General features: G+C 31.3%; 1 protein-coding gene across 1 annotated transcript in view; it reads left to right on the plus strand.

Annotated features, from left to right (window-relative positions):
* Positions 1 to 27,302, plus strand: part of LOC118200216 (alpha-mannosidase 2x-like) — a 171,032-nt gene that overhangs the window by 65,599 nt on the left and 78,131 nt on the right. Inside the window, exons 10-13 of the mRNA XM_035372157.2 lie at positions 2,519 to 2,707; positions 12,170 to 12,281; positions 23,524 to 23,594; positions 23,697 to 23,859. Of these exons, the coding sequence (XP_035228048.1) occupies positions 2,519 to 2,707; positions 12,170 to 12,281; positions 23,524 to 23,594; positions 23,697 to 23,859 (535 nt within the window). The remainder of the gene's footprint in view (positions 1 to 2,518; positions 2,708 to 12,169; positions 12,282 to 23,523; positions 23,595 to 23,696; positions 23,860 to 27,302) is intronic.

Consider the following 27,302-nt stretch of genomic DNA (forward strand, 5'->3'; position numbering starts at 1 on the left):
ATCATCTAGTTTTTTGATGATTTCACGGGATTCCTCTATGGAGACCTCTGCTGGTAGATTGAAGTACTGAAGTTTTAGTTCATCCAAGTATCGCTTTATTCCTGATAGTGATTGCAATTTCTCTTCTAAAAAAAATGCACTTTCTTCATTTTTGCTGAAGTCACGTAGAAAATGTTCCAGTTTTGTGACTTTCATCTTTAGACAACTGTATTGCCCATTTAGTGATCTAAAATTATCCATAGTTACGGATCTTTTTTTGGGTTGGTTAGGACCAAAATGTTGATATGATGCAGTTGGGGACTGAATGGGATTTCATAAAAGTTGAAAAACTAACAATATTTATTTTTTGAACATATAATAATGCCACTTAAATGGGCAAAAGAATGAGTAAGGATCACAATTTAATTATAACAATGCATGATTATCGCTTACTGGTTAGTACTGGGTTTTCACTACTGACACTGCATTTGTCCTGCAGTCATTACACCAGTACAGATAGACAAAATACTCTCACTGTGACGGAACAGAAATCATGCAGTTTGCAAATGACTCAAGCTTTACTTCCTAAACACAAGAATCAAGGAATAGAATTTTGCCTGAATATGCAGGGCAAATATGTGTGTGAGAATATTTTTTACCCCTCCTCATATTCAGTGACAAGGCAGTGTTCCATATCAGTGGGAAAATTAACTGGTGCAACATGTAAAATCTGGGGGACAGGAAATCCTCACTGTGCCTTTGAGCATGGGCGAGATTCAGCGAAAATGATTGTGTTTTCTACAATTGTATGGGCTGTGCAATTTTTTTTTTTTTTTTTGTGGAAGTGTCTTTCACCAGGATGGTGCACCTCCACAATGGAAGACTGAATTGCATGAATTTCTCAACAGTGCGATTCCTGATCATTGGATGGCTGCACCAGAACAAACGCCAAAGTGATGTTTACTTGGCTTCCCGGGTAACTGAACATTACCTCTTATGACTTTTTTTGTGGGGTTATGTGAAAGACAAAGTATATGTGCCACTACTGCCATGCTACTTGGAATGACCTTCGAATATGCATGAGTAATACGCCGAACTTAGTAACACCAAATATGCTGAAATGAGGGTGGGAAGAAAAGGACTATCATCTGGATGTTGTCTGCATGACTTGAAGTAATATTCAACACTTGTAATGGCATAAAATATTTGAGTTGTCCTTTCTTTTAAATTTGTTCTGATAAGCGCTTTTTTTATAATTAACTTTATTTTGGTATTTTAAAATACAGTACACTATTTTGAATAACCCTGTATAAGGACATCAATAACTTTGTCTAAATTATGTGTATGTATATTTAAATATTTAATTTTACAGAGTGATATATATTTATGTACCTTATCATGTCTGTACAATGCATACATAGTGTATGTAAATGTGTTTAATGTAATATGCATTGAATATTCTTTGAAATGTTTTTGATATTTTGTGATTTGGGTCTGGCCTCAGAAAGGGATTAAACTTTTTCTGATAATGATGTATGAGAAATAGCATTCCACATACTGAATGCCATTGCAAAATGCATTATGCTTGTTATGCAAAGTGCCTCTTTATTTCGCATGAGCTATGGTTTATGCAAAAAAGAGAAAAATGCCAGTGTAAATTCTGTCAGTTATATACATGCCTGAAGTTTTCCTCTCAGACCGTAGGAAGCAACATGTTTATATACATAGAATTTCCACATACATTTACCACCTTGTGGATGCTTCTTTTCAGGAAGTATTGTTATGTAGCACTTTAGCCTCATGGGAACTCTCGTAGGTTTACTGGAAAGTGTAACAGAAATCCAGTATAATCACTGCAGTGTCACAGTAAATGTTTGCTAAGCTAGGATTATTACTGTTATTAATTTAATGTAAAATTCATATTTTATGAAATATAGTACCAGTTCTTACAGCTATGAATCTTCTGTTTTAAATAATTCAAATTGACTTTCTTTAGGAAATCGATGAATTCAAAATTGAAAGTGCAATTTTTAGATAAAATGTATTTAAATACAGTAATTTTACAAAGACTTATTGCTGTTGGCTTTATATTTACTGGTACTGGAGATAGTGCATCAGGTTTTGACCTTGTGTCAATTAAATAATCTCTCAATGCTTCAATATTTCAAAACTAAGCACTAACTAAACAGGAAAATCGCACGTTACTGACAGGCTAGTTAACTAACTAAAACAAAGACAAAATGCTCTTGTCACTAAACTGCAGCTGATACTAGTTCATCTTTAAGCATGGCACTATTCAATATCCCTTGTACATTTATATATAAAAAGTGTTTTGTGTATTTTATATATAAAAAAGTAATATCAGGCACCAGATTCTCAGAACTTTCGGATTATTTATATTGTAGGTATTTTGTTTACTTGGTTTCCGTAATTATTAACTTAAACCCACATGAAATGAAGTTCTGTTATATTAAATAAGTAAATGTTAATGTTTTAGGGCATTTGCAGTTTGATTTAATAAAGTATTTTGTATTTCTAGGGGTGCTGAGATATTATTTTCATTAATGATGGCTAAAATGGAAAAACAGACAGTTACGTCTGTTCTTCCATATCTGGAAAGTTTAATGGGAGACCTTGTTGCTTCAAGAAGAACATTAGGCCTGTTTCAACACCATGATGCCATTACTGGTACATCAAAGGATCATGTTGTTGTTGACTATGCATCAAAGTAATCTTGTTTCTGGAAAATATGTGTATTTTCTGTTTCTGCACAAGTTAAAATAACATGCATTTGTAAAGACGTATTTTTATACCTTTCAAAAATTAATTGTATCTTTATTTCATATAACATGCTAAATATTTATGTCTAAATCTGTGTGCATCATTACAATACAATATGTAAATGCACTGCTGGCCATCAAAATTGCAACACCATGAAGGAAAACAAATGCAAGAAAGATATTTTTTATTGTACGTAAACACTTTTATGCAGTGCTTCAGATGTCATTTCTCCCTCCTGTGGCATCTAAATGTGCTGAAATGCTAGTCATTTGCATATCCCAACCTCTTCTTCCTTTCACGTGATTTTACTTTTCATCAGATTATTCCTTCCTGTTGTTGCAATTTTAATAGCCAGCAGTCTATGAACTCCATATCACATTTGTGGGGGGTAATGACTAACATATACAATTACTTATTGAAATTATGTTGTTATATTGAAAGTTTAATGGGAGATTAATTCAGTTATTGGAATCTGATTATTTGTTTCTGTTATATGTAAAATTCAGTTTTTGCTCATGCTTGGTCTTAGGGCAACATAAAGGTTTTAGTTAAAGATCAAACCTCTTACATAAATGCAAAAATGAATAAGAATTGGCATGAATAAATAAAATGTGCAGTACTGTTGTTTAAATTCAAACATAGCCTTTCTCAGTTGCAAATTTGGAAGTGAGACAAAAAAGAAATGTTGACTTAAGACAACACGGAAAATGTTTTAAGAAATTTGTGGGCACATGGAAAGGAAATCTTTAATATGATTTATTGTATAAAAGTGGATAAGGAGCAATTAAAAATGAAATTCAATAAGACAAACCTTAACTAGGAATTGGAATTATGATCATTAAGTAACCTTTTAATGGTCATCAAATGAGCTCATGTCCCATTCAAGTTATACACATCAGGGGAGCAAATGAACATGCTCATATTACAAATTTATGACTGACAGATATCATATGTTTGGGAGGGAAGAGTTGCGTAATCTCACGGCTGCTGAAGGGTAAAGCTAGGAAGACTTATACATGTGGAAATCTTCCAAAAATCAAATTTCCCAACTGAAACTGCTCTTTGTATGATTTATCCGTCTGAAACAGCATAGTTTGATTTCCCCACCAGCAGTGATGCACAATGAAGGATTTTTCTAAATCTCTTCTCAACATAAGTTTCACATTGTTTATTGTGTACTTTCAGTGGTTGCCACAATGGTGAGGAATACTGTAGATACCCCATTTATAGACCAAACTATGTATTTTATTAGTAGAAGACAAAATGATACAAAAATAAATAAATAAATAAATAAATAAATAAAAAATAAAAAAATCTGAAATGTTTCAGATTTTAAATTACGTCCAAAGGGGCGTTTTTTAGCATTTTGTGTGTTACCTTTCTTTATTAAATATCATGTTCCTCGCACTTAAACCATAAGATCCAGTGCAACAGCAATATCGTAAAATAGTTTTAAAACGAGCATATCTTTAGAATTTCCGATACAGAGACTCACGCGCTGGAGATAAAAATGTTTTTTCTGCACAACGTTGCCATTGCTCGCTTTGAAATCCTTGAGTTTGTTAATCAAAAATTCGTCAAAGTTTTAAAAAATAGGAAATCGATCATAAAACAAATTTCAAATTTCAAATTTGGTCTTCCACATGCTCATATTCGTTGGAGGATTACGTTATTCAAAATTCGATGACTCTATGTACTGTTGTTTTATCACAATACGAGAAATATACATACATTTATGCAGATTTTTCATTATTTAATTTCTTCAAATATAATGCAGGACTCTAACATTTTGTGGCAACAGTTTGAAAAGTGAACCGACATTTATAAGTCCGACGCAAAATGCCAAAACGAAACTAATAGTCCTTCGGGATTCAAATCCCTTTGGACTAATAAACCTGTGTAGAATATAGGCTGTTTTGTAACTAAGCAAAGGAAAGTGTGCGCTAATTCTAAGTTCCGATGATCAGTTGGAGTGACAAAATGCTTTTCTTGTCATGAGATGAATTTTTTTTCACTACTTACAGGGTTCGTACAGTCCTTAAATTTTTTTAAATCGATTTTTGGTCCTTAAAAGTCCTTAATTTCAGCGAAAATCAGTAGAAGGTCCTTAATTTTAATCATCTGAAATTTCTCTCTGTTTTTACGACTGCCATTTTGCGTGTGAATTAGTATTTTGGAGGAATATTTTTGGTAATTCACTGACGTATATGGTTATCTTTTGAGTGGGTTCATCGGTTATAATTTGTTTCTATTTCTTATATAAATGAAGGGATACTTGAGTTTCTAAGCAAGAAGTGAAACATAATCATTTCAAAATTCATTTTTTCTAATAAAAAGAGCTCTTAAACAACTTTTCGCTTTTCGGGTTGTGAATTCTTTTATTAAACGGTTCTAAATTTGGCAACTTGTCAACATTTTGGCGATTTTAAGATCAGTTTCTAAAGAAAAGTTTTAATTCCGAGATCTGAGAATTTTTCGGCGATTTTTTTTAAAACATCATAACATTGATAAATTTCATTAAAATAATGGTAATATATTAGAATTATATTTAAAAATAACATTAAAATAAAACATTTTTATTTTTCGCTGTCATAGTATAAAGTTTCATTTTAGCAACTTATACAATATTTTAAATCTGAAAAATAAACAAGGTATATACCTATAAAGAATAATTTATGAAACAGCTCTTGGTAAAAGCAAAATTAGCTATGTAATTAATTAAAATGTCTTCTTTTTAATTTTTTCATAGTAAGCATTTTTCCCATGTAATTGTCTCAGATTATTCAAAATTCTCAGAATATGCATCAGTTTTCTCTTTAAAATTAATTTTACACTTTTTCCTTCCTTTTTTTTTCAAAATATTTATGGCTTTTTGCTGTTACAGAACTGGTTGGGATAATTTTTCTTTAGTATTTTTGACATTGCAGCATGGAAAGTTTAGAAGGATTTGAAGGCAAGATTTATAGACTCACGATTCTAGAAGATTCGAGAAATATGTGACAAAATGAAAAATGTCTCCATGGTATCAACATATCAACACGTAAAGAATGCATTTTACAGAAAGTTTGCGATGAATTTCTTACTTTTTGGAGAGCGTCTGGAAGAACAATGGAATCATAATATTTGAGTGTTTTACTCCTGATACTAGAATCTTTTTTCTTAACATGTTTATCTTCCTTTTATTTTCTCTACTTTTCACTAGACAAAAGCATGGGAAATATAAAAAATGCTTCTAATCTTATCACTTGGGCAGGCATTATAGAAAGAGATTTTTTTATTAAAAAAGAAATTGAAAACTTACAATTTAAAACATTCATCTAATATGTCTAAATGTATTGTACACAGAGCTGGTGCTATGCATTTTCCCACCTGATGCAATCTCTGTGTATCCTAAATTCTGCTGCCTAGTGCCTATCTAAATTCTGCTTCCAATGCCTGCTCTAAATTCTAAAGGTTTTGCCACACCTGCTCTGTAACCGGCCTTTACCATACATATTTCATATTTCTTCTGAATGTTCATATTACTAAAGAAATAAAATTAGCTGCTTTTTGTGTACTTTCTAAATGCATTTAGAATTAAAGTGAATTTTAGAATTTAGTGTTTTTTAGAATAACAGAAATCCTTAATTAAATTCAAAATTCTGAAATTAAAAGGAAACACGCTGAAGAAAGAAACCGAATACATAAAGAAAATTATTCTTCAAAGATATGTGCAGTTATTATTATGTAAATTACCCAATCGTTTATCATTTCAGTCTTTTCTATAACTTCCCATTTCTGTTTCCTCATATGATAGAGTTACTGAGCCAGAATAAAATAAAATTAAATTGTATTATCTTTGACCACTAGTCCACATTTTTAGTTTGAATTTGACTGTTCTTGTTTAATTACGTCACCATGAGCTGTAATTGACTTTGTTGGCATCAGAACATGCCTTTATGTTCTAAGTTCTTTGTCTGACATTGTAGTTACTTTCAGATACAGTGATAATTTGCTTCACGTCTATCCGAGGGGGGGACTATTTAACTTTTACCAGATCAAGTAAACCCTCATAGGTACATTGTGGAGAGGTTGACAAATTAGGAGATGAAGCACACAGAAACTAGTGAGAACATTGGTTTGCATATTGAGACAAATTTCTAATTATTGTCACAAAAGATCGATAATTAAAGAGAAAGAAATTGACATAAATTAGCCAAAATGTTTGGGAAGGCTTGTGGAGACATTAGGTATTTTTGAAAGCAGGAAAGATAAAAAATTAACAATGCCTTCGCTGAGAATCGAACCGCAGACCTCTGGAATACCGCTACCAGTGTGCAAACCACTACACCATGAAGGGTCGGCAAGAAGGGTGGAGAAATACTTTATACACTCCCCCTTTTAAAGGGCGACTGGGTTTTTTAGGGAATCCAATCGCCAAATCCTTTGTGTGAACAATCATCCAACACCCATGAAGTAAAACTTATTCTTTGCATCTACTGAGACTTATATATAAAACAACTTATCACCTCTGGCACTTTAATGGCTTATTGGAACCTTAAAGTGCATTAACTGGGTTACAACCCCTGAATCTCTACACAAAGCTATGATATTAACTGCATTAAGCACAGCTTGACTAACTTTTAGTACTTGCCAACCGTGCCTACATCAGGCCTTTCAGGTTTGTTTCAATCAGCAGGTCTCTCTATAGGCAAGCAGCAGAGGGACAACATTCAGTCTTTTGTTATGAATCATGCTGATTATGATCTCACTTCTCATTTTAACCTATGCCGTTTGACATAAAATCTCCCTACTATTTGCTAAACCTCTAGACTGACGAAGTATGTGACAAAATGAGACATTTAAAAAAAAGAAAAAAAAAAAGAAAAAAAAAAAAACAGCATAAAGCTAACTATTAGTAAAACGTACTTATCTTCTTTTAAATATGTCCAACTATTATAAGTGTAAAATATTTTATGCCACTTGCTAAACTGCATGAAGTTTATTTTATTCTCAAACTTATTAATAATTATGTTAGTTAATTCATGTTTAGTAATAATGCATACTACTTAGGTATCTATTTTATTTTTAGGATGGTATTACAAAAGTGAAATTCAGGCATATAATAATATTTTTAATTGAATTTATTCAGTTCCCATTTGCTCAAAGGTCCTTAATTTTTTTCGTTAATGGTCCTTAAAAGTCCTTGATTTCCATGTGCAGAAATGTGTACGAATTCTGTACTTAGAATGAATAGGTGAAATAAAAAAATCTCTGCCAGTAGCAGTCGTTCTTAAATATGATTTCCTGATAAGGAAAAAACTTTATATTCACAGAAAATAAAAGCCAACATTTGCTTACCGGATTGAAATGAAACTTGGAATGGAGGGAAATGCATACTGGAGAAGCATTTTGATGCATATTAGTGCTGAAACTGAATTTATTGAATATGAGTGGAACATTGAAATATGTAAGGGAATCTGCATTATTAAGTTAAAAATAAATCAAATTACTGTGTGTGTTGATTTCATGACTAAGAGAGTTTTGATTAAATATTTATTTGCAATCAAATAGCACAAAAGTATCATTTACATAATATCTGATGTGAAAAATTTAATAATTTAAGTAATTTTGATTCATGATAATGCATATAAATGCTAGAAAGAATAGGACTGCAAAAGGCTCCAAGGCTAATTGATTGTTGTCTGTTATTATTTCAACCTCGAGTAGCACATATTTGTGCATCTCTGCTTGTGTGAAACTTAATGTTAAAGCAGTTAATTCATCATTGCTACCAAACTTATGTTAGGTTTTTTTTTTTTTTTTTTTTTTTTTTTTTTTTGTATCATAACAAAGCATGTTATAGTTGTCTGCTTAACAAGAAGGCTTAGAAATGAGGTACTTGATCCTTTTTCATTACAAAAGGAACAATAACTCCTATTCACATTGCATATAAAGTAAGCCATGAACACATTCTTTTGGATTTGATCTCAGGTCTAATTACCAGTATTCTACTGTCTTATCCACTTGGTTGGTGAAGTGAAATGCTGAATTACTGTGCACAGTTGAAATGAGGAGGGAAATAATTTTATGATGGACAAAGTATGTAAAAAAATACTAATTTCTAAAGCTTCGTGTTCTTTTTAAACCTTCCTTATTCTAATGGAATAGAATTCTAATGGAAAACTTCTGAATGAAAAATATGAATGCCAAATTATGATTACAGTGGCATAAATAAGAAAGAATTTTTCACTGAGGTAATTCATGTTTATTTTTGTTACTTCTTTGGAAGTGAAAAAGTGAGGTGAAATACTGGTTGCTTTGAACTTTTGCAGTTTGTTTTAATGTGATCTTCAAAGTGCAGTTTGATATTGTAATATTACTGTGAACTTTCTTTACAATTACTGTATTACCTGCTGTGACAGAGTTTTTTAAAAATAAATATAAATCAGTTAAGAACTTGCAACCTTGCATATGAGAAAACTAGCTAATTGTCTTCAGATCAGCAAAAATTGTCTTCTATTTAGTAACTGGAGTAATGAAACAGATTTTCAGAATGTTAGTGATGGTTTTGCTAACATGGAAACAAGGAGAAGAGCACATTAGAAAATTGGAATTAAGGTTTTGTTTAAAAAATAAGCATGCAGCTGTTTTTCCCGTATATCTTGTATTAACATTTTATAGATCTTACAGTGTACAAGGTGGTTAAAATTAAAGTCTCCTACTCTGAGCTCAATACACATCGAACTACTGATTGTAAAGTCTCCAAAATTGTTAAACACACTATTAAAGACATGGGGAAAATGGATTACGTGAAAAAAAAAATTTAGTGCTAGAAACACCTTTAGGTGGCGCTATACAACAGAACATATGCTGAAAAGACACAAAATATGCTTTCTAACACATTTTATTCACAAAGACATTATTGATGCAAGGAAAGCTGCTCAATACGGTTTCCTTCTTCAAAATGTAAAATTTGCAGTTTGTTGACAGCTTTTTCAACTGCGGATTGTAATTGGTTGATTGAGATGCTTCTTACATGTAGAGTAATACTGTCTTTCAAATCTGCCAAAGTTACCAGACGTCGTCGATAAACAACATTTTTTTAAGTAACCCCCCACAGCCAAAAATCACATGGATTAAGATCTGGGGAACGAGATGGCCAGAGAGCGAAATTGCAGTTACGACGACAGTTTAAGTTTCTTAACTTTTTTGTGTTCTTTTTTTCACATCAGCAATAGAAATTAAAAAGGAATATTACCATACCTCATGTCTGTCTTTTTTTTTTTTTTTTTTTTTTTTTTTGTGTGTGTGTGTGTGTGTGACTATGCCTTTTCAGCATATTTTCCGTTGCACAGTGCCACCTGCCGGTGTTTCTGGAACTATTTTTTTTCACATAGTCCATTTTATATTCAACAATTTTTGGGCCTTTACACTCAGTAGTTCGGTGTATAGAGAGCTCAGAGTAGAGGTGTTTTAATTCCAAACTGAAGGACTGTTCATAAGTTGAATACAGGAAATTTAATGTTTGAAAAAGTGTTGCTAGAATGCTTGGAATTCTTTTAAATTTACTATTTCATAGATGTCTCAAATTGATTTTCAGTTAGAGTAAATGATACACATTTCTTGCATTTGCTGGCTCTCAAGATGCAGTCTTATTCTAGGGTAATGCAGTACAAAAACTATCAAAACAGTAATATATTTTACATCATCCTCACGTGCTGAATGAAATCACAGTATGTGTTTACTTCCAAAGAATTGACATTTGTGAATTAGCCAATCATTTGTGCAGTAACTGCTTCTTTTAAGTAAATATGTATGTAAGTAATCGTTAATTCAGGTGGAAACACACTGATGACTTAATGATGACGTAGTCATATTGCCACTGGCTGCAATTCACAGCAAAGAAATAAATGTTTTAAATTTGGAAAGAGAAGATAATCATTTATAATGTTTAAAAAGTTAATAATACTTATTTATCAGTTTTAAAAGAATAGACAAAATATGCCATGTTTTCTTAAAAGCTCCAGGTCCCCCCCCCATGCATTTATTATTAAATCGTGAAGAAAAAAATTCTGTGGCGTTGATTATCTTTTCTTCATATGCATACTGAGATAATTCTATTACTCTTTCTAAGGTAACTGTAATAACAACATTTTAAAGTTAGGCCAAAAGAAATCTGAAAGCTTTCAGATGTTATATTATGTCCAAAGAAGAGTTTTTTTTTCACGGGGGATTCAAAACAGCATTTGAAAAGTGATACAGACAAATTTGGTGGAACTTTGAAGAAATATTAGTGTAGTGCTTTAAAATATTTTTGGATATTAATTTTTATCTAGAAATATGTAGTAATTTAGAAAATAGTATTCTTGGCCGATTTGCAGCATTTTAAAATGCTGCTAAGTTTTGTCAGGACGTTCAATTTTGGGGACCAGAAACTTAATATTTATTAATTTAGATTATCAAAAAATTCAGAAGCTAATTATAACTAATATTCTTTTTTAATACATATCATTGAACATAGTTTTAGAATTTTAGCATTCAAGAATAGGTAGTATTTTTTTTTTTTTTTTTTTTTTTTTTTTTTTTTTTGTCATGATAGAAAAGAATGCATTCTATTCATTTAGAAATCTCTCTTTTTGAATACTGAACTTGCAGAATTAGTTATACCTCCTTAAAGTAACACTAATCTTCATTCACTTACCATAACTGCATATTGGCTTCCATAATCGATATGTGCTATGTATTATGTTTCTATATCTCTTGTTAATTTAGTTGAGGTGCATCTGTTATCTTTCAATTGCATAGTGTCTATGCATGTATTCTTGTGGGGGAGAAAAAGACAAATTCTTTATTTGGCAGGATTCATTCTACAGACATTTTGAATCCATATCCAGTTTGATCATTTATATTATGTGTGTAATTCTACCATAAAACCCCCTTCAGTTTAGTGATTTATGTTTTCAACTCATGTAAAACAACGTTCATTATTGGATTTATAGTAATGACCTAATATGAAACTTTTTGAATGTGAATTATTATTTTATTAAATAGAATTGGTGCTGATGGAACTATATAAAAAGTGTGACTCTTTTTGTATGTTACCCTCTCATTATTGTTGAAATTCTTTCTGTAAAATTTTCTGCTGCTGTTTAAAAAAGTTTGTTACTTAGAAGTACTTTTAGAAGACTAGCGTTTAGATGTACTTACTCCTAGGATCAATGTTTAAGATAATTAAGCTTGTAAGAACCCCTTTTTTCGGGGGGGGGGGGGGCTCGCTGTTCATGTGTGGATATATATCTATCTTCAGGTCATGCCTTGCACTTAGAATAAAAAAGCATTAGTTTGTTGCCAAACTGGGTTTGTTTTAAAGTGATGGTTATAAATTGTAATTATATTATTTAAAGGATTTTCCTCATTGTATTTTCAGAATGTTTGCTGCTTTGGAGAAACTTCGAAATATCATCGGCCAGAGTGCAGTGTATCTTTTAGCTCCGAATTTTTTTGGTGTGTTAGATGAACAAACAGCTATTTTACAAACAGTATGTTATACTTTAAGTTTCCTGCATTTAAAGTGATTTCTGTTTTTAAGAGTGTGTTTTTCTGTTTTTGCTAATATTATGTAATGTATGTGCATTAAAGAAGATTAATGAAAATGGTGAAGAAACCCCATGTACACTTTCATTTTACATTCCTAATGTTTTATGAGTTATTTAACTGATGATATAACTTAAACATAATATTAGCTGTGTTTATTTTGAGAAATGAAAATGCATTGCTAACATTCTAATTTTTCATTAACATTTTGTTTTAAATAATTTATGAACAATTGGTTATTGGTTTTGCTCGAACGAACATCTTTTAATTCACAGTTTCCTTCACTTATCAGGGGGGGGGAAGAATTGCATTATATTTAACTTCATAATGAATTTAAACAAACTTTGTAAACTGTAATGAACCAAAATCGTTAAGTAGAGGAGAGCAGGACTCTTCAACTTTAATTCTGCTCCTAAAGTGTAAAATTGGAAAGAGCAAAACGTCGTTAACTTATTCTGTCTGTTATAAATATCGCTGGTCTCTATTAAGGTGTTTGAAACAGTTTGAGCAGCCACTTTTCAAATGTTTTAAAATCCAGTAAGCAATGTTATTCATTTAGCTGATTTGTAGGTGTTCAGGCAGGTGGAAATTTTTTACAAAATATTGTACACTGCAAAAAAAAAAAAAAAAAAAAAGGGGGGGGGATAGTTCTATATGTCTCGTTCTACTGGGCCGATTGATGAAATTCAACTTGCGTTTTTTATGTCTCAAAAGCGCCACTTATATATATTAGATTTATATATAGCATTGTTCTAATATAGGTATTTTGACACAAAATATGACTTTTTCTGAAATGACATGAAAATGTTTTTCCATATTTCAGTTCTACGACTCAAATTACACCAAACTATCAAGTTTTATAAAAATTGCACGAGTAGTTTATAAAATTTAGCTCCCAAAATTTTAGCTTCTCAATGTTAATCGAGTTTGGTATATATTTATTAATCTCTCTTTTTTATTAAACTTATTTGATTCTTCCTTTCACATTTCGAAATTCAGGTTCATTCCAAATAAAATTCATCATTTTTACAATTTATTTTTAAATAATTTTTAGAAATTTTTTGAAAAAAAAATTTGAATTATAATCTATAAAATTTTTAGCATCATCTTACAGTAGATGTCTTTCTAAGCATACCTGCAAAAAAATGTAGTTTTTTATTCAAAATTTCCGAAGATATACGTTAATTTATATATTGGCGCGTTTTTAAATTTGGCAATTTGTTGAAAGCGATGAAACATCAAATGTGGTTTGCTAGCATCATTCGAAAGTAGGAACGATGTGACTTTTTTCCGCTCATGCGCTATGTAAAAAGGTAGGAATGAGGTGCCTTTTTTCCGCTGTAGCATAATGGAAGGGAAAGGAAAATTAATTGCCATACATTAAGAAGTTCGGCAAGTGAATTATTCTTAGTGAAAACCGAAAAAATTGTGCCAAGATAAATTTTTGAATTTCTCTGTAAATTTTGCACCAAAGTTTACAAAATTCGATATCTAGGCATAATTTGAGTCGTAGAATCGAAATATGGAAAAAAATTGGTTTTTTTATTTCAGAAAAAGTCCGATTTTGTGTCAGGATACTTAGAAAATTAGAACAGTGCTATATATAAATCTAATATATATCCTAAGTCGCACTTTCGAGACATGAAAAACGCAATTTGAATTTAGTCAACTGGCCCAGTAGAACGGGAGATATGGAACTGTGCCCCCCTTTTTTTTAGCAGTGTACAATAGCTTTTTTTTATGTATGACATTGAATGCTTGAATTAGTTCTTGATGTAAAGGGCTGGCACGCTTAAATAGGATATGGTAGAGGGAAAAGTATTTTTGTGTATTGAATTGTGCTTGAGTTGGATACAGTGTTAAATGAAAGCAAAATTCTCCCCCTCCCTCCCATTTTTGTGTTAAATTTAGTCAGACATTTCATGATTATTTCGAATGGCTTGCTGGCTGACTTGCTGGCATGAAATTTTGCATTATTTTTACTAGGATTATATTTTTAAAGTTTTCTGTAATGAGTGTTTTTCAGAAGCATCACTCTTAGTCATTCTTTTGAAGCTTTGTCTCGTGTGTTTCTTAATAAATAAAAAAAAATATTTTTCGTTAATACTCTAGAGCAGGATGGTGAGTTTCTCAATATATATGATAATTTTTTTCTCTTAAAAACGTGTCACGATTTACCTACTGAAAATCTTGATTTGTAATACATTCAGACCTATGTCTTATGTGCTAATAAATGGCACGGGGGGGTATTAAACCAACATAATATTTTATTAATAATATTTATCAGTGGAAAAGTAGCTGCAAAGAAAATAGATAAAATTTTATTAATCTTATTAATTACCTTTTAATTTCTGTAACAGGTTTTTCAGTCATAGTTACAGTGCTGTTGTTTTTGTATATGACTGGATATATTATAAAATGTTTCAAATTTTGTTGAATATCTTCTATTAGATTATTAATTTTTTTATGGATTAATGCTACTGATCCTTTGAAACATTGTTTTGTTTACAATTCTAAATTTAAATAATTTAATTTCGGCATAAAATCTGTAAAAAAATTATAAGTTAGAGCATTTCATGCTCGAGAATTTTTTTTTATCTCGGTTAATAATTCATGAAATCATCAGAAATTTAACTTTACTTAGCCACCTTGCAGCAGTATCGAAGTTCATAATCATAAGGTAGAAAAGTATTGGTTTTACTACTGTAATAATAATTCTGGCTATCACTAAATTGGAATCAGAAGAGATTCTGAGTGAGGAAACTTCTTCGAATGGAATTAATAATTTTGGAAGCTTTATCTGTTATTTTGTACTTAGTCTTTTGCTGGCTAGCACTTGTTGGTGAATTATGCAGTGGTAGCTGAAGTACTTAAAAATTCGTCATAATTTTAGTATAATAGTTATGAATTCATTTATGAAGCCTGGTAGGCTGCTCCCCCATCTGTTGTTACTGAAATTAATTTAAAAAGTGGCAGTTTCAAATTAAAGAACTTTTAAAGAGTCGACTGTATCTACACCACTAGTCTTTTCTTTCAAAGAAATCATATGCATCTTTCTTCAGATCAAATGCATAATCTCTAAAAACCCTACAAATAAAATTAAGCAAGTATGCTATGTCACTTGTATCTGTTGATTCATCAAACAATGCAACCAGTGCAACGACAACTAATGTAGGGAAACCGCTGCATCACAGTACTTTGAGAAAAGTGTCGATCTTTAATTATAACAATAGTATTGTTCTTAAAATCATTAAAAAGTGAATCTGACATTTACAAGAGGTTTTGTTTAAAAATTCTCCACCAAAAAATGGTTTACTCTCTTTTTCTAATTTCTATTTACTTTGAATGATGCAACAGTCAGTGCCCATGATTTCAGCATTAGCTTTTTAAAAACATTTTATTGTTCTTAATTGAGCCTCAAGATCCTAAATTTAATTAATTTTTTTCTGAAGTTACTGTTTTATGGATAATCTGTTTGATATTTGTTATGTAAAGTTGAAAAATAAAAAATGCCTCACCAGATTGCCTTTCTATGGTTGGTTAAAGCACACAAGGACTATTTGCTTAAGGGTAAATATGCCTTTGTGGAGAACTTTCTAAAGGAAATGAGCTCGTATTAACATTTATGGAGAAAACCACAAAATTCAACCATGCACCCAGCTTGTTCCCCTAGATTCAAAACCATGTCAAATACAGGCATTCACCGCTAGGCCACTTGTGAGGCAGTAACAGCCATGGAGGCATAGCATATCGAGCAACAACATTAATCATACATCACTATAAAAAGTAATCACATTCCCAATTTTCATGGAAAGGATAAGTCTTTATTTTTTGGTTTTCTACTTTATAATGAGTACTAAAATGCAAAAGAAATATATAAATAAACAATTGGAATTTCAAAACCAGGTCGAATACAGGCAGTCACCATTTGGCCAATTGTGGATCAGTAACCAACATAGAGGCACTGCATATCAATAAACTGTATTGATCATTCATCACTGTAAAAAAAATAATCACATTTTCAATTTTCATGGATATGATAAGTTATATATATATATATATATATAACTAACACTCTCCATTAGTATAAAGGGGAAAAAATAAAATAAAAATTAAAAATACAGTTAAGAAACCCCAGTTGCAAAGAAATAAAAATTTAAAAAAATTATTATTGCTGTGAACTAATTTACAATATCATTTAAATTCTAAGAGCAGATGCAAATCAGTTGCACCCATCTAAAACCATGAAAAAACACATTATTCCCAAAAATTGCATAATTGAATAGTTGCTGAGCAGGCAGGAGACAGACTTATCAAGGGGAAGTTGCCCCCAAACCTAACTCTTCATTTACCCAATTCGTGTTTTGTCATCCATATAGGCAAGGGTAAAGGCAAAACCAAAAGTAAAATCAAATGTATGAATTACAAAAAAAGAAATCCAAACAGTGAAACCCCGAGAAAAAAAGAAGCAAATGACTAGAGCTAAAATTAATAAATCAACTAAAAGTCAATCAAGATTAGAAAACCAAATCAAGATTAGAAAACCAAATCTTTTCAAAAGTCCCAATTATAGCTGAACTGAGTAAAGATTTTTATCTAATTTTTCTAATTTCCTTATCTTTGGTCAATATTTAGTTAAAGTTGTGATTGAACTTGTAACTTCAGTTTTAAATAATGCAGTTTAGTACAAAAAATTTCTTACAATAATTCTCTATTTCAATTCGTAATTTTCTCTTCCAACTCTAATTCAATTTAAATTGATTCAATTAAATTTATTTGAATTTTTTTACTACTAATTTTTTTTTCAAAAAAAGTTTTATTTTTCATAAACAGTAGCAGTACATTTTTTACTTTTACACTTTTTAACAGTAACTCAAAGTTAGCAACATTTTTGCACACAAAACAGTGTTTTACATTTTACATTTAAAATTTACAACATAGGTTTTTACAATAGCTCTCACAGGTAGCAGTTTTACGCTGAACTTTACATTGTATTAGAGACATCTATTTTTACAGTTAGCAGTAACAAGCTGCTCAACTCTGTTGGTTTAGTGGGTTCTGGTACAACTCGGTGGTTCAAATGTAGACCTGGGTAAGTTAAATTAAAACTTGCTATTTACTGACCTTTTTATTATCATTTTTATATTTTGATTGTTGTATATGGTTTATTTTGGGTTTACATGCATAATTCGTGTTGGGGGAAGTTTCCTGTAGGCAAGAGTTTCTAAATTTAATTTTTTAAAGGATTTGTTTTTCTAATCTTGATTGACTTTTAGTTGATTTAATTAATTTTAGCTCTAGTCATTTGCTTCCTTTTTTCTTGGGGTTCCACTGTTTGGATTTCTTTTTTTTGTAATTCACACATTTGATTTTACTTTTGGTTTTAGGTTTTGCTTTTACCCTTGCCTATATGGATGACAAAACACGAATTGAGTAATTGAAGAGTTAGGTTTGCGTGCAACTTTCCCTTGATAAGTCTGTCTCCTGCCTGCTCAACAATTATTCACTTGGGCAATATTTGGAAATAATGGTGTAGGATTTCCCACTGTGTAATTCTAAGTTACAGTTGAATGTGAAGAATCTTAAGAACAAGTAAACGAATAATCGCTTGAGTTCATTAGGTAGAAAACAACAAATGAGAAGGGGGGAAATAACCCTTTATTGCTCCAACTAAAGTTTAACAGAACTCCATGTTTGGATGGGTGCAATTGATTTACATGTGCTCTTAGAATTTAAATGATATTGTAAATTAGTTTGCAGCTATATTTTTTTTATTTCTTTGCAATTGTGTTTCTTAATTGAATTTGAAATTTTAATTTATTTGCTTTATACTAATGGAGAGTGTTTATTGAATTGAGATTTCATTACTTGCAGCAATGACGCAAGAGAATTATTTAAGTTTTATTTAACTTCGCTAATTTCTTGTGAAACATATACAGTACAAAGTCCGAAATCTGGACCTGTCGGTGCTAGATGCCTTACCGCCTGATGCAGTCTCTGTGGGTCCTAAATTCTGCGCCTTGATGTGCCCATACAAACCCTCTGGCTCTGGTTCTGGGTTAATGTGAATAAGAAATCAGTTATTCTTAATTCAAATAGCCTTAAATGTAATCTTTGGGTCTATGAGTATCATCAACAAAATATATGTTTAGCATATGGAAAGAAATGTTGGGTAAATTTTTCCTCGTCAACATTTCTTAGCGCATTTAACTTAAATCTGTAATCATTGCCAAACGTAATGTCATCGTAACAGGTTAGCTAACTCCTTTATTATTAAATTACTAATGTAAAAAAATTGTTTAGGCATCGCTACATGAGTCATTACTCAATTTGTCATGTTTTGATAAACATGCGGTGATGAAAGGAAAGTATAGTAAGTAATGATTTGCCAGGTTGGCATCAGATCAACGATGTATCTACATGTAGGTGGAATGCTTCGGATTAAGATGTATGCCAAGCAGATACGCAGCAACGGAGCCAAATTACTGATCGTACAAATTCATGCTAAAATGATTGTTTCTTCAATAAGTAGGTATTTTATTTAGTGTTGAAGTGAAATTGAGAACCTGGACTCTCCAGAGGTTTTTATTATGTGTGGGGGGAGATCAAATGCTCATGCGTAAAACCTACGAGAAAACGTTGGTGATTTTTGAGGTCTTGATCGTTCCGGATAATGGACGTCTGGATTTCGGACTTTGTATTGTATATATATATTTTGGTTTTAATGGGTAGTAAAATGCAAAAGAGGCATACCAGTAAACAATTTCAGTTGAAACATAGACAGAAGGTGCTTCCATTTTTGCATGTCAGTAATTTTAAGAACACTAGTTCAATGTTACTACTATCATGAGTACTAAACAAAGAACAAGGATATATCAATTTATGTATTGTTACATGAAGAATTAAAAAGGCTGCACTTACAAGCTCCCTAGATGACTTAAGACTCTATTACACTCCTTCGCAACTGGCGTGAAAGTTATTGTCAATCATGAAACAAAATGAGCCATGACCATTTATGTTGAAATCATCTCTTTTCACCTGGGATCGACCAAAAATTGCTTCACATTCCACTGGTCAATAGCTGTCAAGGACTTTAGTCTTTCTCCTGCAGCAGTAATTACTTCAATTTTTAATATCTAAGGGCAGCCTGGAACCTCAATGCGAATAGTCTAAAATTACTAGAATAATACAAAAACTGTTATCATCCATAGCATCTTTTCGTGGAACATTGAGTAAAATTTGGTAATTCATCCTTGTGAATACATTTAACCCCTTTTTAGGTGGTGTGCCTTTGTTTAAGACGTTCCCTCAGGATGGAGAGTAGTTGAAAGGAATCTTCGACAGGATAGGGATTTTGCATTGTGAAGCATAACTTTAGACCTTATGTAATAACTATTAGAATCATTTTAGATTATTGCTTAAGCTGTCATATATGTTAAAATTAGTATTTAATAATCTTTTTCCATTGCATGAAAATGCATAAAAAATTCCTTGAAAAATAATTTTTGGAAGCACGTTTCAAATTATTCTGGAGTTTAATTGACAAAATACATTATTAAACTTTAAAATTAATAAAAAATACAAGAAAGACTACTTAAAAGAAATAGTAACAAAATTTTCACGGGAGGTGGAAGGCAGGCACTGTGAGCTCAGTCACTGACAAAATGTCATATCAGAATCACTAGAAATATCACTTTATAACTCTTTAGAAAATGAATCATCACTCTTAGCACATGGCAAGTTAAGGAGCGAGCTCTGTTCACACATTATGCTCCCCTCCTGGAGCAGCTGACACCAAAATCAGGCAGAATGTGATTGAATTGAAGGTCAAGATTCTTAAACTATGTTCAGTTCAAAAGTAAAGATCACAGGATTACCATCTGATGGTTTTTAAAAAATGGTTCAGCTTAAAATGCACCTATGCATCATCTGTCCCTTATGCTCATTCTCTATTGTTGAATGGATGGAACATTCGTCTGTGAGACATATTTGTAGGGATTGCATATATGAGACAATCCTCCATAAGAATTGATGCCCTCTGCACTTGTATGTTGCAGTTTTAATGTTTCAAATTTCATAGAACTCTTTATCTGAAAGAGTGTACTCATTCACTTCTGAATGCCAAAGGATATGTTTCTTTTGTTAATATTTTATTCCCATTTTCATTTTCTTTCTTTCTTTTTTTTTTTTTTTTTGTCTAAAACTAGCCAGTCTGAAGGAATGTTTCAAAATCAGCCCACTATTTACTATCGAGAATATCAGTTATTAGAGGTTGAAGTAGACTAGTATCTCTTTTTAAGATCCAGGATTTTTGGGGGAATTCATCCTTTCGTTACATATCGTATTGTAGAATCCCTGAGTGCTTTTCTCTTTAGAATGAATGTCACATAATTACTCCACTGAATGTCACATAATTACTCCACATTTAGGTAGCCACAAAGCAAATCTGACAACAAGTGTAACGAAATAATTGTCTTGATGCAATTGGCATCACTGTTTATGTTTAGAATTTTGTTTTAAAAGACTAAGTGTGTAATAAAATTCTAAGGAGAAAGAGATAGGAAATCTGTTCATTCTCAACATCGTGATGGTTTACAGATGTGTTGTTTAAAGATAAAGATCAGTGAATTTGGTAGTATTGACTTTATTGATCTAAGATTTTATTAATATGGAAAATATTATTAAAAGAACATCTGTTAGAGCAACATTCACATAACATTGCAATTTGTTAATATCATCTTTAAATGAACCAGGTTGAAAACATAAGAAAATTGAAATTAAATTTTCTTCTTTAGAGCGAATTTGGCTGAATTGAATGAAAAAATTTGTACTGTATTAATAGACACCAAATCTGAAGACTTTGATTATTGAATACGAGAAAATTGAAGAATATAGAGAAAAATTAGATGTACCTTGTATTTGTACTAAAGCAAGTCTTGATAAACTCAAATTTTTGTGAACCATTCGAGACAAATGCAAAATTAAAGCTGCCTGAAATACAATTAGTTAAATTTAACGGAGAAGTGAAAGACTGGCTCAGGTTTTGGAGTCAGTTCAGTAGAATTCATGATGATGAGTCACTTGGTTATAAAGATAAATTTCAGTATCTCATCCAATGCATGACAGTTGGCAGTAAAACCGAGAAATTGTAGATAGATATCTGCCAATTGCTGTTAACTGGTCAAAAGCCATTGATAGCGTAAAAACGAGGTTTGGCCACAAATAGCTACTTGTTGAGTATTATGTCCGCAAACTGCTATCATTGGTTGTAAAAAATTCTATGAATGTGGAAACAAAGATGAATATTGTGCAGGTGTATGATAGATTAGAGTCACATTTGAGGTCTTTAGAGCGATTGGTGTAACTACTGACAAGAATGCTGCCATATTCCCATTGGTGGTATTGTGCATTCCCAAAAATTCCTTAAGGGTTTCATTACGTAATCCAGTAATCAATAAAGAAGAAAACTACTCTTATGGCGATAAACTATCCCAGTTATTGTTGTTTCTTTGAGCTGAAGTTGAGGGTGAAGAACGAATTTCTTTATTCAAAGCTGGTTTTAAATCAAATGAAATTTCAAATAAAAATCAAAAGTACATAAAAGACAAAATTTCTGTCCCTACAGCTAATGATCTAGTTTCAGATACTAGAAAGTTATGAAACCTGCTTATGTATTTTGTTGGGAAACACAGTACTTTTAAGACTGTTTTAAAGGCCAACAAATGTTATTTGGGAGAAAAAAAGAATATTTTAGGGAAAAGTAAGGCCTGTTTTCCATGTCTGAAAATCGACATTGTTTGAAAAAGTGTTCAATGTATAATTTATGAAAAGAAATATTGGACTGTATGTCCTGAATTCTTTAATTTTGATAAGAAGATTCAAAGCCTTACTCGCATTGATGAAAATGTAACGTCGTAAACCAAAGGCAGACAGAAGTTCTTTTACAAACTCTGCTTGTGTCCATTAAAGTAAATGGGAAGAGAAGACTTGTTAGGTGCTTTTATTTTTTATTTTATTTTATTTTTATCTTGGGATCACAGAGATCATAGAATGGAAGACACATAAATCATGGTAGATTTGAGAAAAATCTTATATCTGCCATTAATCAAATGGGAGTGACTGCTCAACGAAGTGAAAATTTAACACGTGTGTTTGGTTGTAATAGCTGTAGAAAACAACATAAATGCTACAAAGTATGGGTGAATAATTAAAATTCTTAAAAAATAAAATCCAAGTCACATAATCACTCTACCTTTAGATAGCCACAAAGCAAATCTGGCAACAAGTGTAACAAAATAATTTTTTTTATGCAATTGGCATCACTGTTTATGTTTAGGATTAAAAGAATTTTTTTTTTAAATGAATAAGTACATAATAAAATTCTAAAGAGAAAGTATATTCTTAATCTATCCATTCTCAACAACAAATGCATTGCAGAAAGAGAAAAAATACTTATGCTCATATTTTCTCTTTGATTTTTTGTCCATATGGCCAATCTGTTGAAATAAAAAATAAGTCATCATTTTTACCTGTCTGCTATTAAATGTGTCTGTTTTTAGGTGATCGAATATTTTGAAATCTTATTTTAAGGTTCCAAAGATTTGTTAAATGTCCATTAAAAGGGAATTGCATACCTTTGTGTTCAAATGCTTAATTCAGTGATAAGAATTTAGTCTTCTTAAGAAATTTATTAGAGAGTGTAATTATTTGTATTATAGTTCCCAAATTTTTGCTTCCTGTATTTAGGAGGGGGAATGAGATTTATGATTTAAAGGAGCCAGCGTTTGCGAAGTTACAGCTAATTCATATTGTTCTTGACTACTTGCAAAGTGCTTTAATTGCAACTTAGTTGTACAGATTAAAGTAATTTAAATGTTCTTTTTCAAAAACTCATCAGAATTACTTGGTGAAAAGTAGGGTTTACAAATTTTATAATTTGTAATTACAAATAATAAAATTACTGTACTTATTTCCTAAAGATTATAATCATCAAATCTATTCAGTTACAGAAGATGAACAAATATAATTTTAGATATGCAGTAGTTTGGGAGAAATAGGAGTTTAGATTCTTATCATAGTCCTATATCATCAGTATTATTTTTGTATATATGTATTTTTAGTTGATTCTGTCATGCATGTTTGTTCAGTTGTGTTGCAAAACCTAAAAATATACATGCATTGTTATAGGATGAATACAGACATCTCAGTTCATTGCCACAGAAGATGCCGATTAAATTTACTCCAAAAAAGAAGGACAGGTTCAGATATATTATTGATAATCTTTTGCTCTTTGTGTAAATTTGTTTACTTCTGATTTCACTGAAATCAAATTTAATTTTCATAAGAATCTACTTCCACAGGTACATAGTTTTGTACAACTCCCTCGCATACTCACGCACTGAATTGACTAAAGTCATAGTTTCTTCTGCTAAAGTAATTGTAAAGGACAGTTCTGAAAATATAATACCTTCCCAAGTCAATCCTGTTTTTAAGAAAAACAAGTTCATTGCAACTGAATTTGAAGTGAGTTTATATAACATCATATACATTTATAAAGTTTGTGTTTATAAAATATACTACCTTTTATTTTTTTATGTTAAAATAAATTTAAACTGGTAGTACCGGTATAAAATATGCTTTCGCAGCATGTTCTATTTCATCTCCATATGTTTATGATATTGCTTACTTTGAAAATAAATTTAATATGGACTGTAAAATAACAGTTATGTAACTTATTATAGATACTTAAACTGCTTAAAATTTTATAACTTTGTAAATGTATTATTCAAAATTGCTGGGAATTTTTAGCAAGTGAATATAGGCTATCCAAATTAAGATAATTATACATATACTTTTTTTAATAATTAAATTGTAGGCTTCATAAGAATTTATCAGTGTAATTTTTTAATGTTTAATTTGTTTTAATAGTTTACAAAAATGAAAAATTCAGAATTTAAATTCATTAAATTAAGAACAAGCATGATTTCTGTGTTGCGAGTTTTCCGAAACTCTTGAAAATTTGTTTTGTTGAGCTAAAGTATTGTTAATTACATTTGTAGTTATTAATACTCTATAATTATTTATTTGTACTAATTCCGGAAGTATTCACACAACTCACCTAAATTATTATTTCATATTTTAACATTTCTTTCTATAAAACAGTATGAGAGATAACCAAAATAACTAGATTTGACAGCAAGATGATGCTTTTTAGTTAATTTTAGATATTAGACCATTAAATATAATAATTTGCTGTTTTGATTAAATTGGAAATTACTATTTAAATTGGTAATTATTTGCTTTATACAGTATAAAGTCCGTAATCCGGACCTCAAAGCCACAAACTTACGCATGCATGTAATGCGTTTACACATGTGCGCATTTACGCATGCGCTTTTGATGCGTGCATCTGCTACACATGCATGTAAAGCCAATAAAGCGTTTACACGTGCGCACTTCCGATAGTGAAGAAAGTGACAGAGAGGTTATTGAAAACGAAAAAATTTTGATTGACAAGTTAGTCGGTGTTCTTGACACAGCAATTGCAGGACTTGAACAGTGGAACTTTGTAACTGAACAAGAAATTATGTCTGTTTATGGAATTAAAGAGAAAGTATTAGCCCAAAAAAATGAAGCAACTTAAACAACTTACATTTAAAGAAATGTTTTGTTTTTGTTGTTAATGTTTTAAAGTAAACAAATAAATATTAAGCCTTTTTTTTTTAATTTTGTTACCCTTTAGATAATTATTGTTCTTTATTTCATAAATTACAGTTTCATATTTTTAATTGTATAATTTCTGCATGCCATCTTACCAGATTTAAATTGATGACCTATAATCCAGAAAAACCCGTAATGCGGAATCGCCGAAGTCCCGACAAGTCTGGATTATGGACTTTGTACTGTATGTAGAAAGAAAATTAAGTGGGAAATATTACGTAGGTAAGTTGAAAAATAAGTTTCCCCTGTCAACTGTGGTCAGAGTTGTGTATGAAAGTAAAAAAATAGAATGAGACATTAAAGATATGACATACCTTTATTTTTCCACATAGGTACCAAGTACATTGAGACATTTGTCATATCACTTGATAAGCTTCAAAAAGCCCTCCAGGAAAAAATCAGGGCTTTGCATATGGAAACATCCGTCATCACCTGTCCGAAAGAAGTTCAAGACAACTCCCTCTGCAGATAAAGTGCTCCCCACAGTTTTCTGGAACGCACAAGGAGTTTTGTAGCTGGACTTTTTGGAGGTTGGAACCATCAATGCTACGTGCTACTGTGACACCCTGTCGAAATTGAAAGAGGCGATTCGGAAAAAGCGGCCTGGCCTTCTCACATCTGGCGTTCTGCTGTTGGATGACAATGCCAGACCACATTCGGCGACGGCAACGCAAAACCATATTGCAACTCTTGGTTGGGAGCACCTACACCATCCGCCATACAGTCCTGATCTCGCACCAAGCGACTTCCATCTGTTTCCGGCTTTCAAGAAAAATCTCGGGGGAAAGCGCTTTGGAAGCAATACTGAAGTGAAACAAGCCATTAAACGCTTCTTCCATATGCAAAGCCCTGATTTTTCCTGGAGGGCTTTTTGAAGCTTATCAAGCGATATGAAAAATGTCTCAATGTACTTGGTACCTATGTGGAAAAATAAAGGTATGTCATATCTTTAATGTCTCATTCTATTTTTTGACTTTCATACACAACTCTGACCACAGTCGACAGGGGAAACTTATTTTTCAACTTACTCTCGTACTTTTGTTATAAGTTGAGAAAGTTTTCTCTTCAGAATTTCTCATGTTTAAAAGTATTACTATTATTTGAAAAGTTTTCAGAATTGATGTTATAAGAAATAATGTATGGAACTTACCAACTAATGATCTTGAGTTTTGTCAAAGTTACCCTCCCAACCTTCTATATGCATATGCCAGTGTTTCTGGAGGTCTCAGAAACAAGCATTGGAAACAACTTCTGAGCCTTCTCAGCAGATTTGTCACAGTCTTTTGCATTGGTATAATGTGTTTATATTGCTTTTCTTTTAAGGGCATTTCCAGAGAAGAAACAAGATGAAATTGTATGGTGATAGGTTGAGTAAATGTGTAGAATGTTGGTAAGGCAGAGATATAGTGTGTCTTTGGCATTTCTGTACTCTTGTGGCTATTGCTTATATGTTTGCAAGTCATACCAACAGCACCAGATCTCCTGACACATACATTAAGTACTTTATTGTAAAAATCACGGTCTTCATCTGCCCTTCAGGCAAAGAATCATGATATACCCACTGGTATACTATGAGCTCTGAAGAACTTTTAGTTTTTAAGTATATGTACCTATATGTAGGAATATCAAAAAGACAAAACTTAGTAAGGATACGCATTGAAAATATTAAAGTTTATTGTGGAAATGAACTTCAAGAATCAGTCCTTATATTTGCACTAGACTTTTTTGACCCTGTGTATCTCAGTTGCTTCTTTCGAGAGAAGTTTTTCGAAGTTGCAATTGATTAAAAGTTATCTTCAATCAAGAATGAGCCAAGTAAGATTCACCAGTTTGGAAATCTTTCCCAATGGAAAATACAATTGCTAAAAACATCACCGGGTTAAATCTAGTAAGATGACATGCAGAAATTATAAAATAAAAAATAGTAAATAGTTATTTATGAAATAATCCTTAAGGGAATCAAAATTTACAAAAAAAAAAAAAAAAAAAAAAAAAAAAAATCCTGAGTATTCGCTTATTTTATTAAACATATATTTCCATGTAAGTAGCTTAACCTGTTTCTTTTCTTTTCTTTTTGTCTTAATACATTCTCTTTAATTTTTCCATAATTTTTCTGAGACAGTTTTTCTGTTTAGCTACATATTTCTATTGTTCAAGTTCTGTAATTGCAGTGTCAAGAATTTTCATTCAACTATCAGTGAAGCATTTAAAATTTTTTAATTCTCAGCAACCTCTTAGTTATTTTC

Source organism: Stegodyphus dumicola, chromosome X2 (genome assembly GCF_044657685.1).
Source record: "Stegodyphus dumicola isolate Sdum_Otavi_A_Nest chromosome X2, ASM4465768v1".
Taxonomy (NCBI): domain Eukaryota; kingdom Metazoa; phylum Arthropoda; class Arachnida; order Araneae; family Eresidae; genus Stegodyphus; species Stegodyphus dumicola.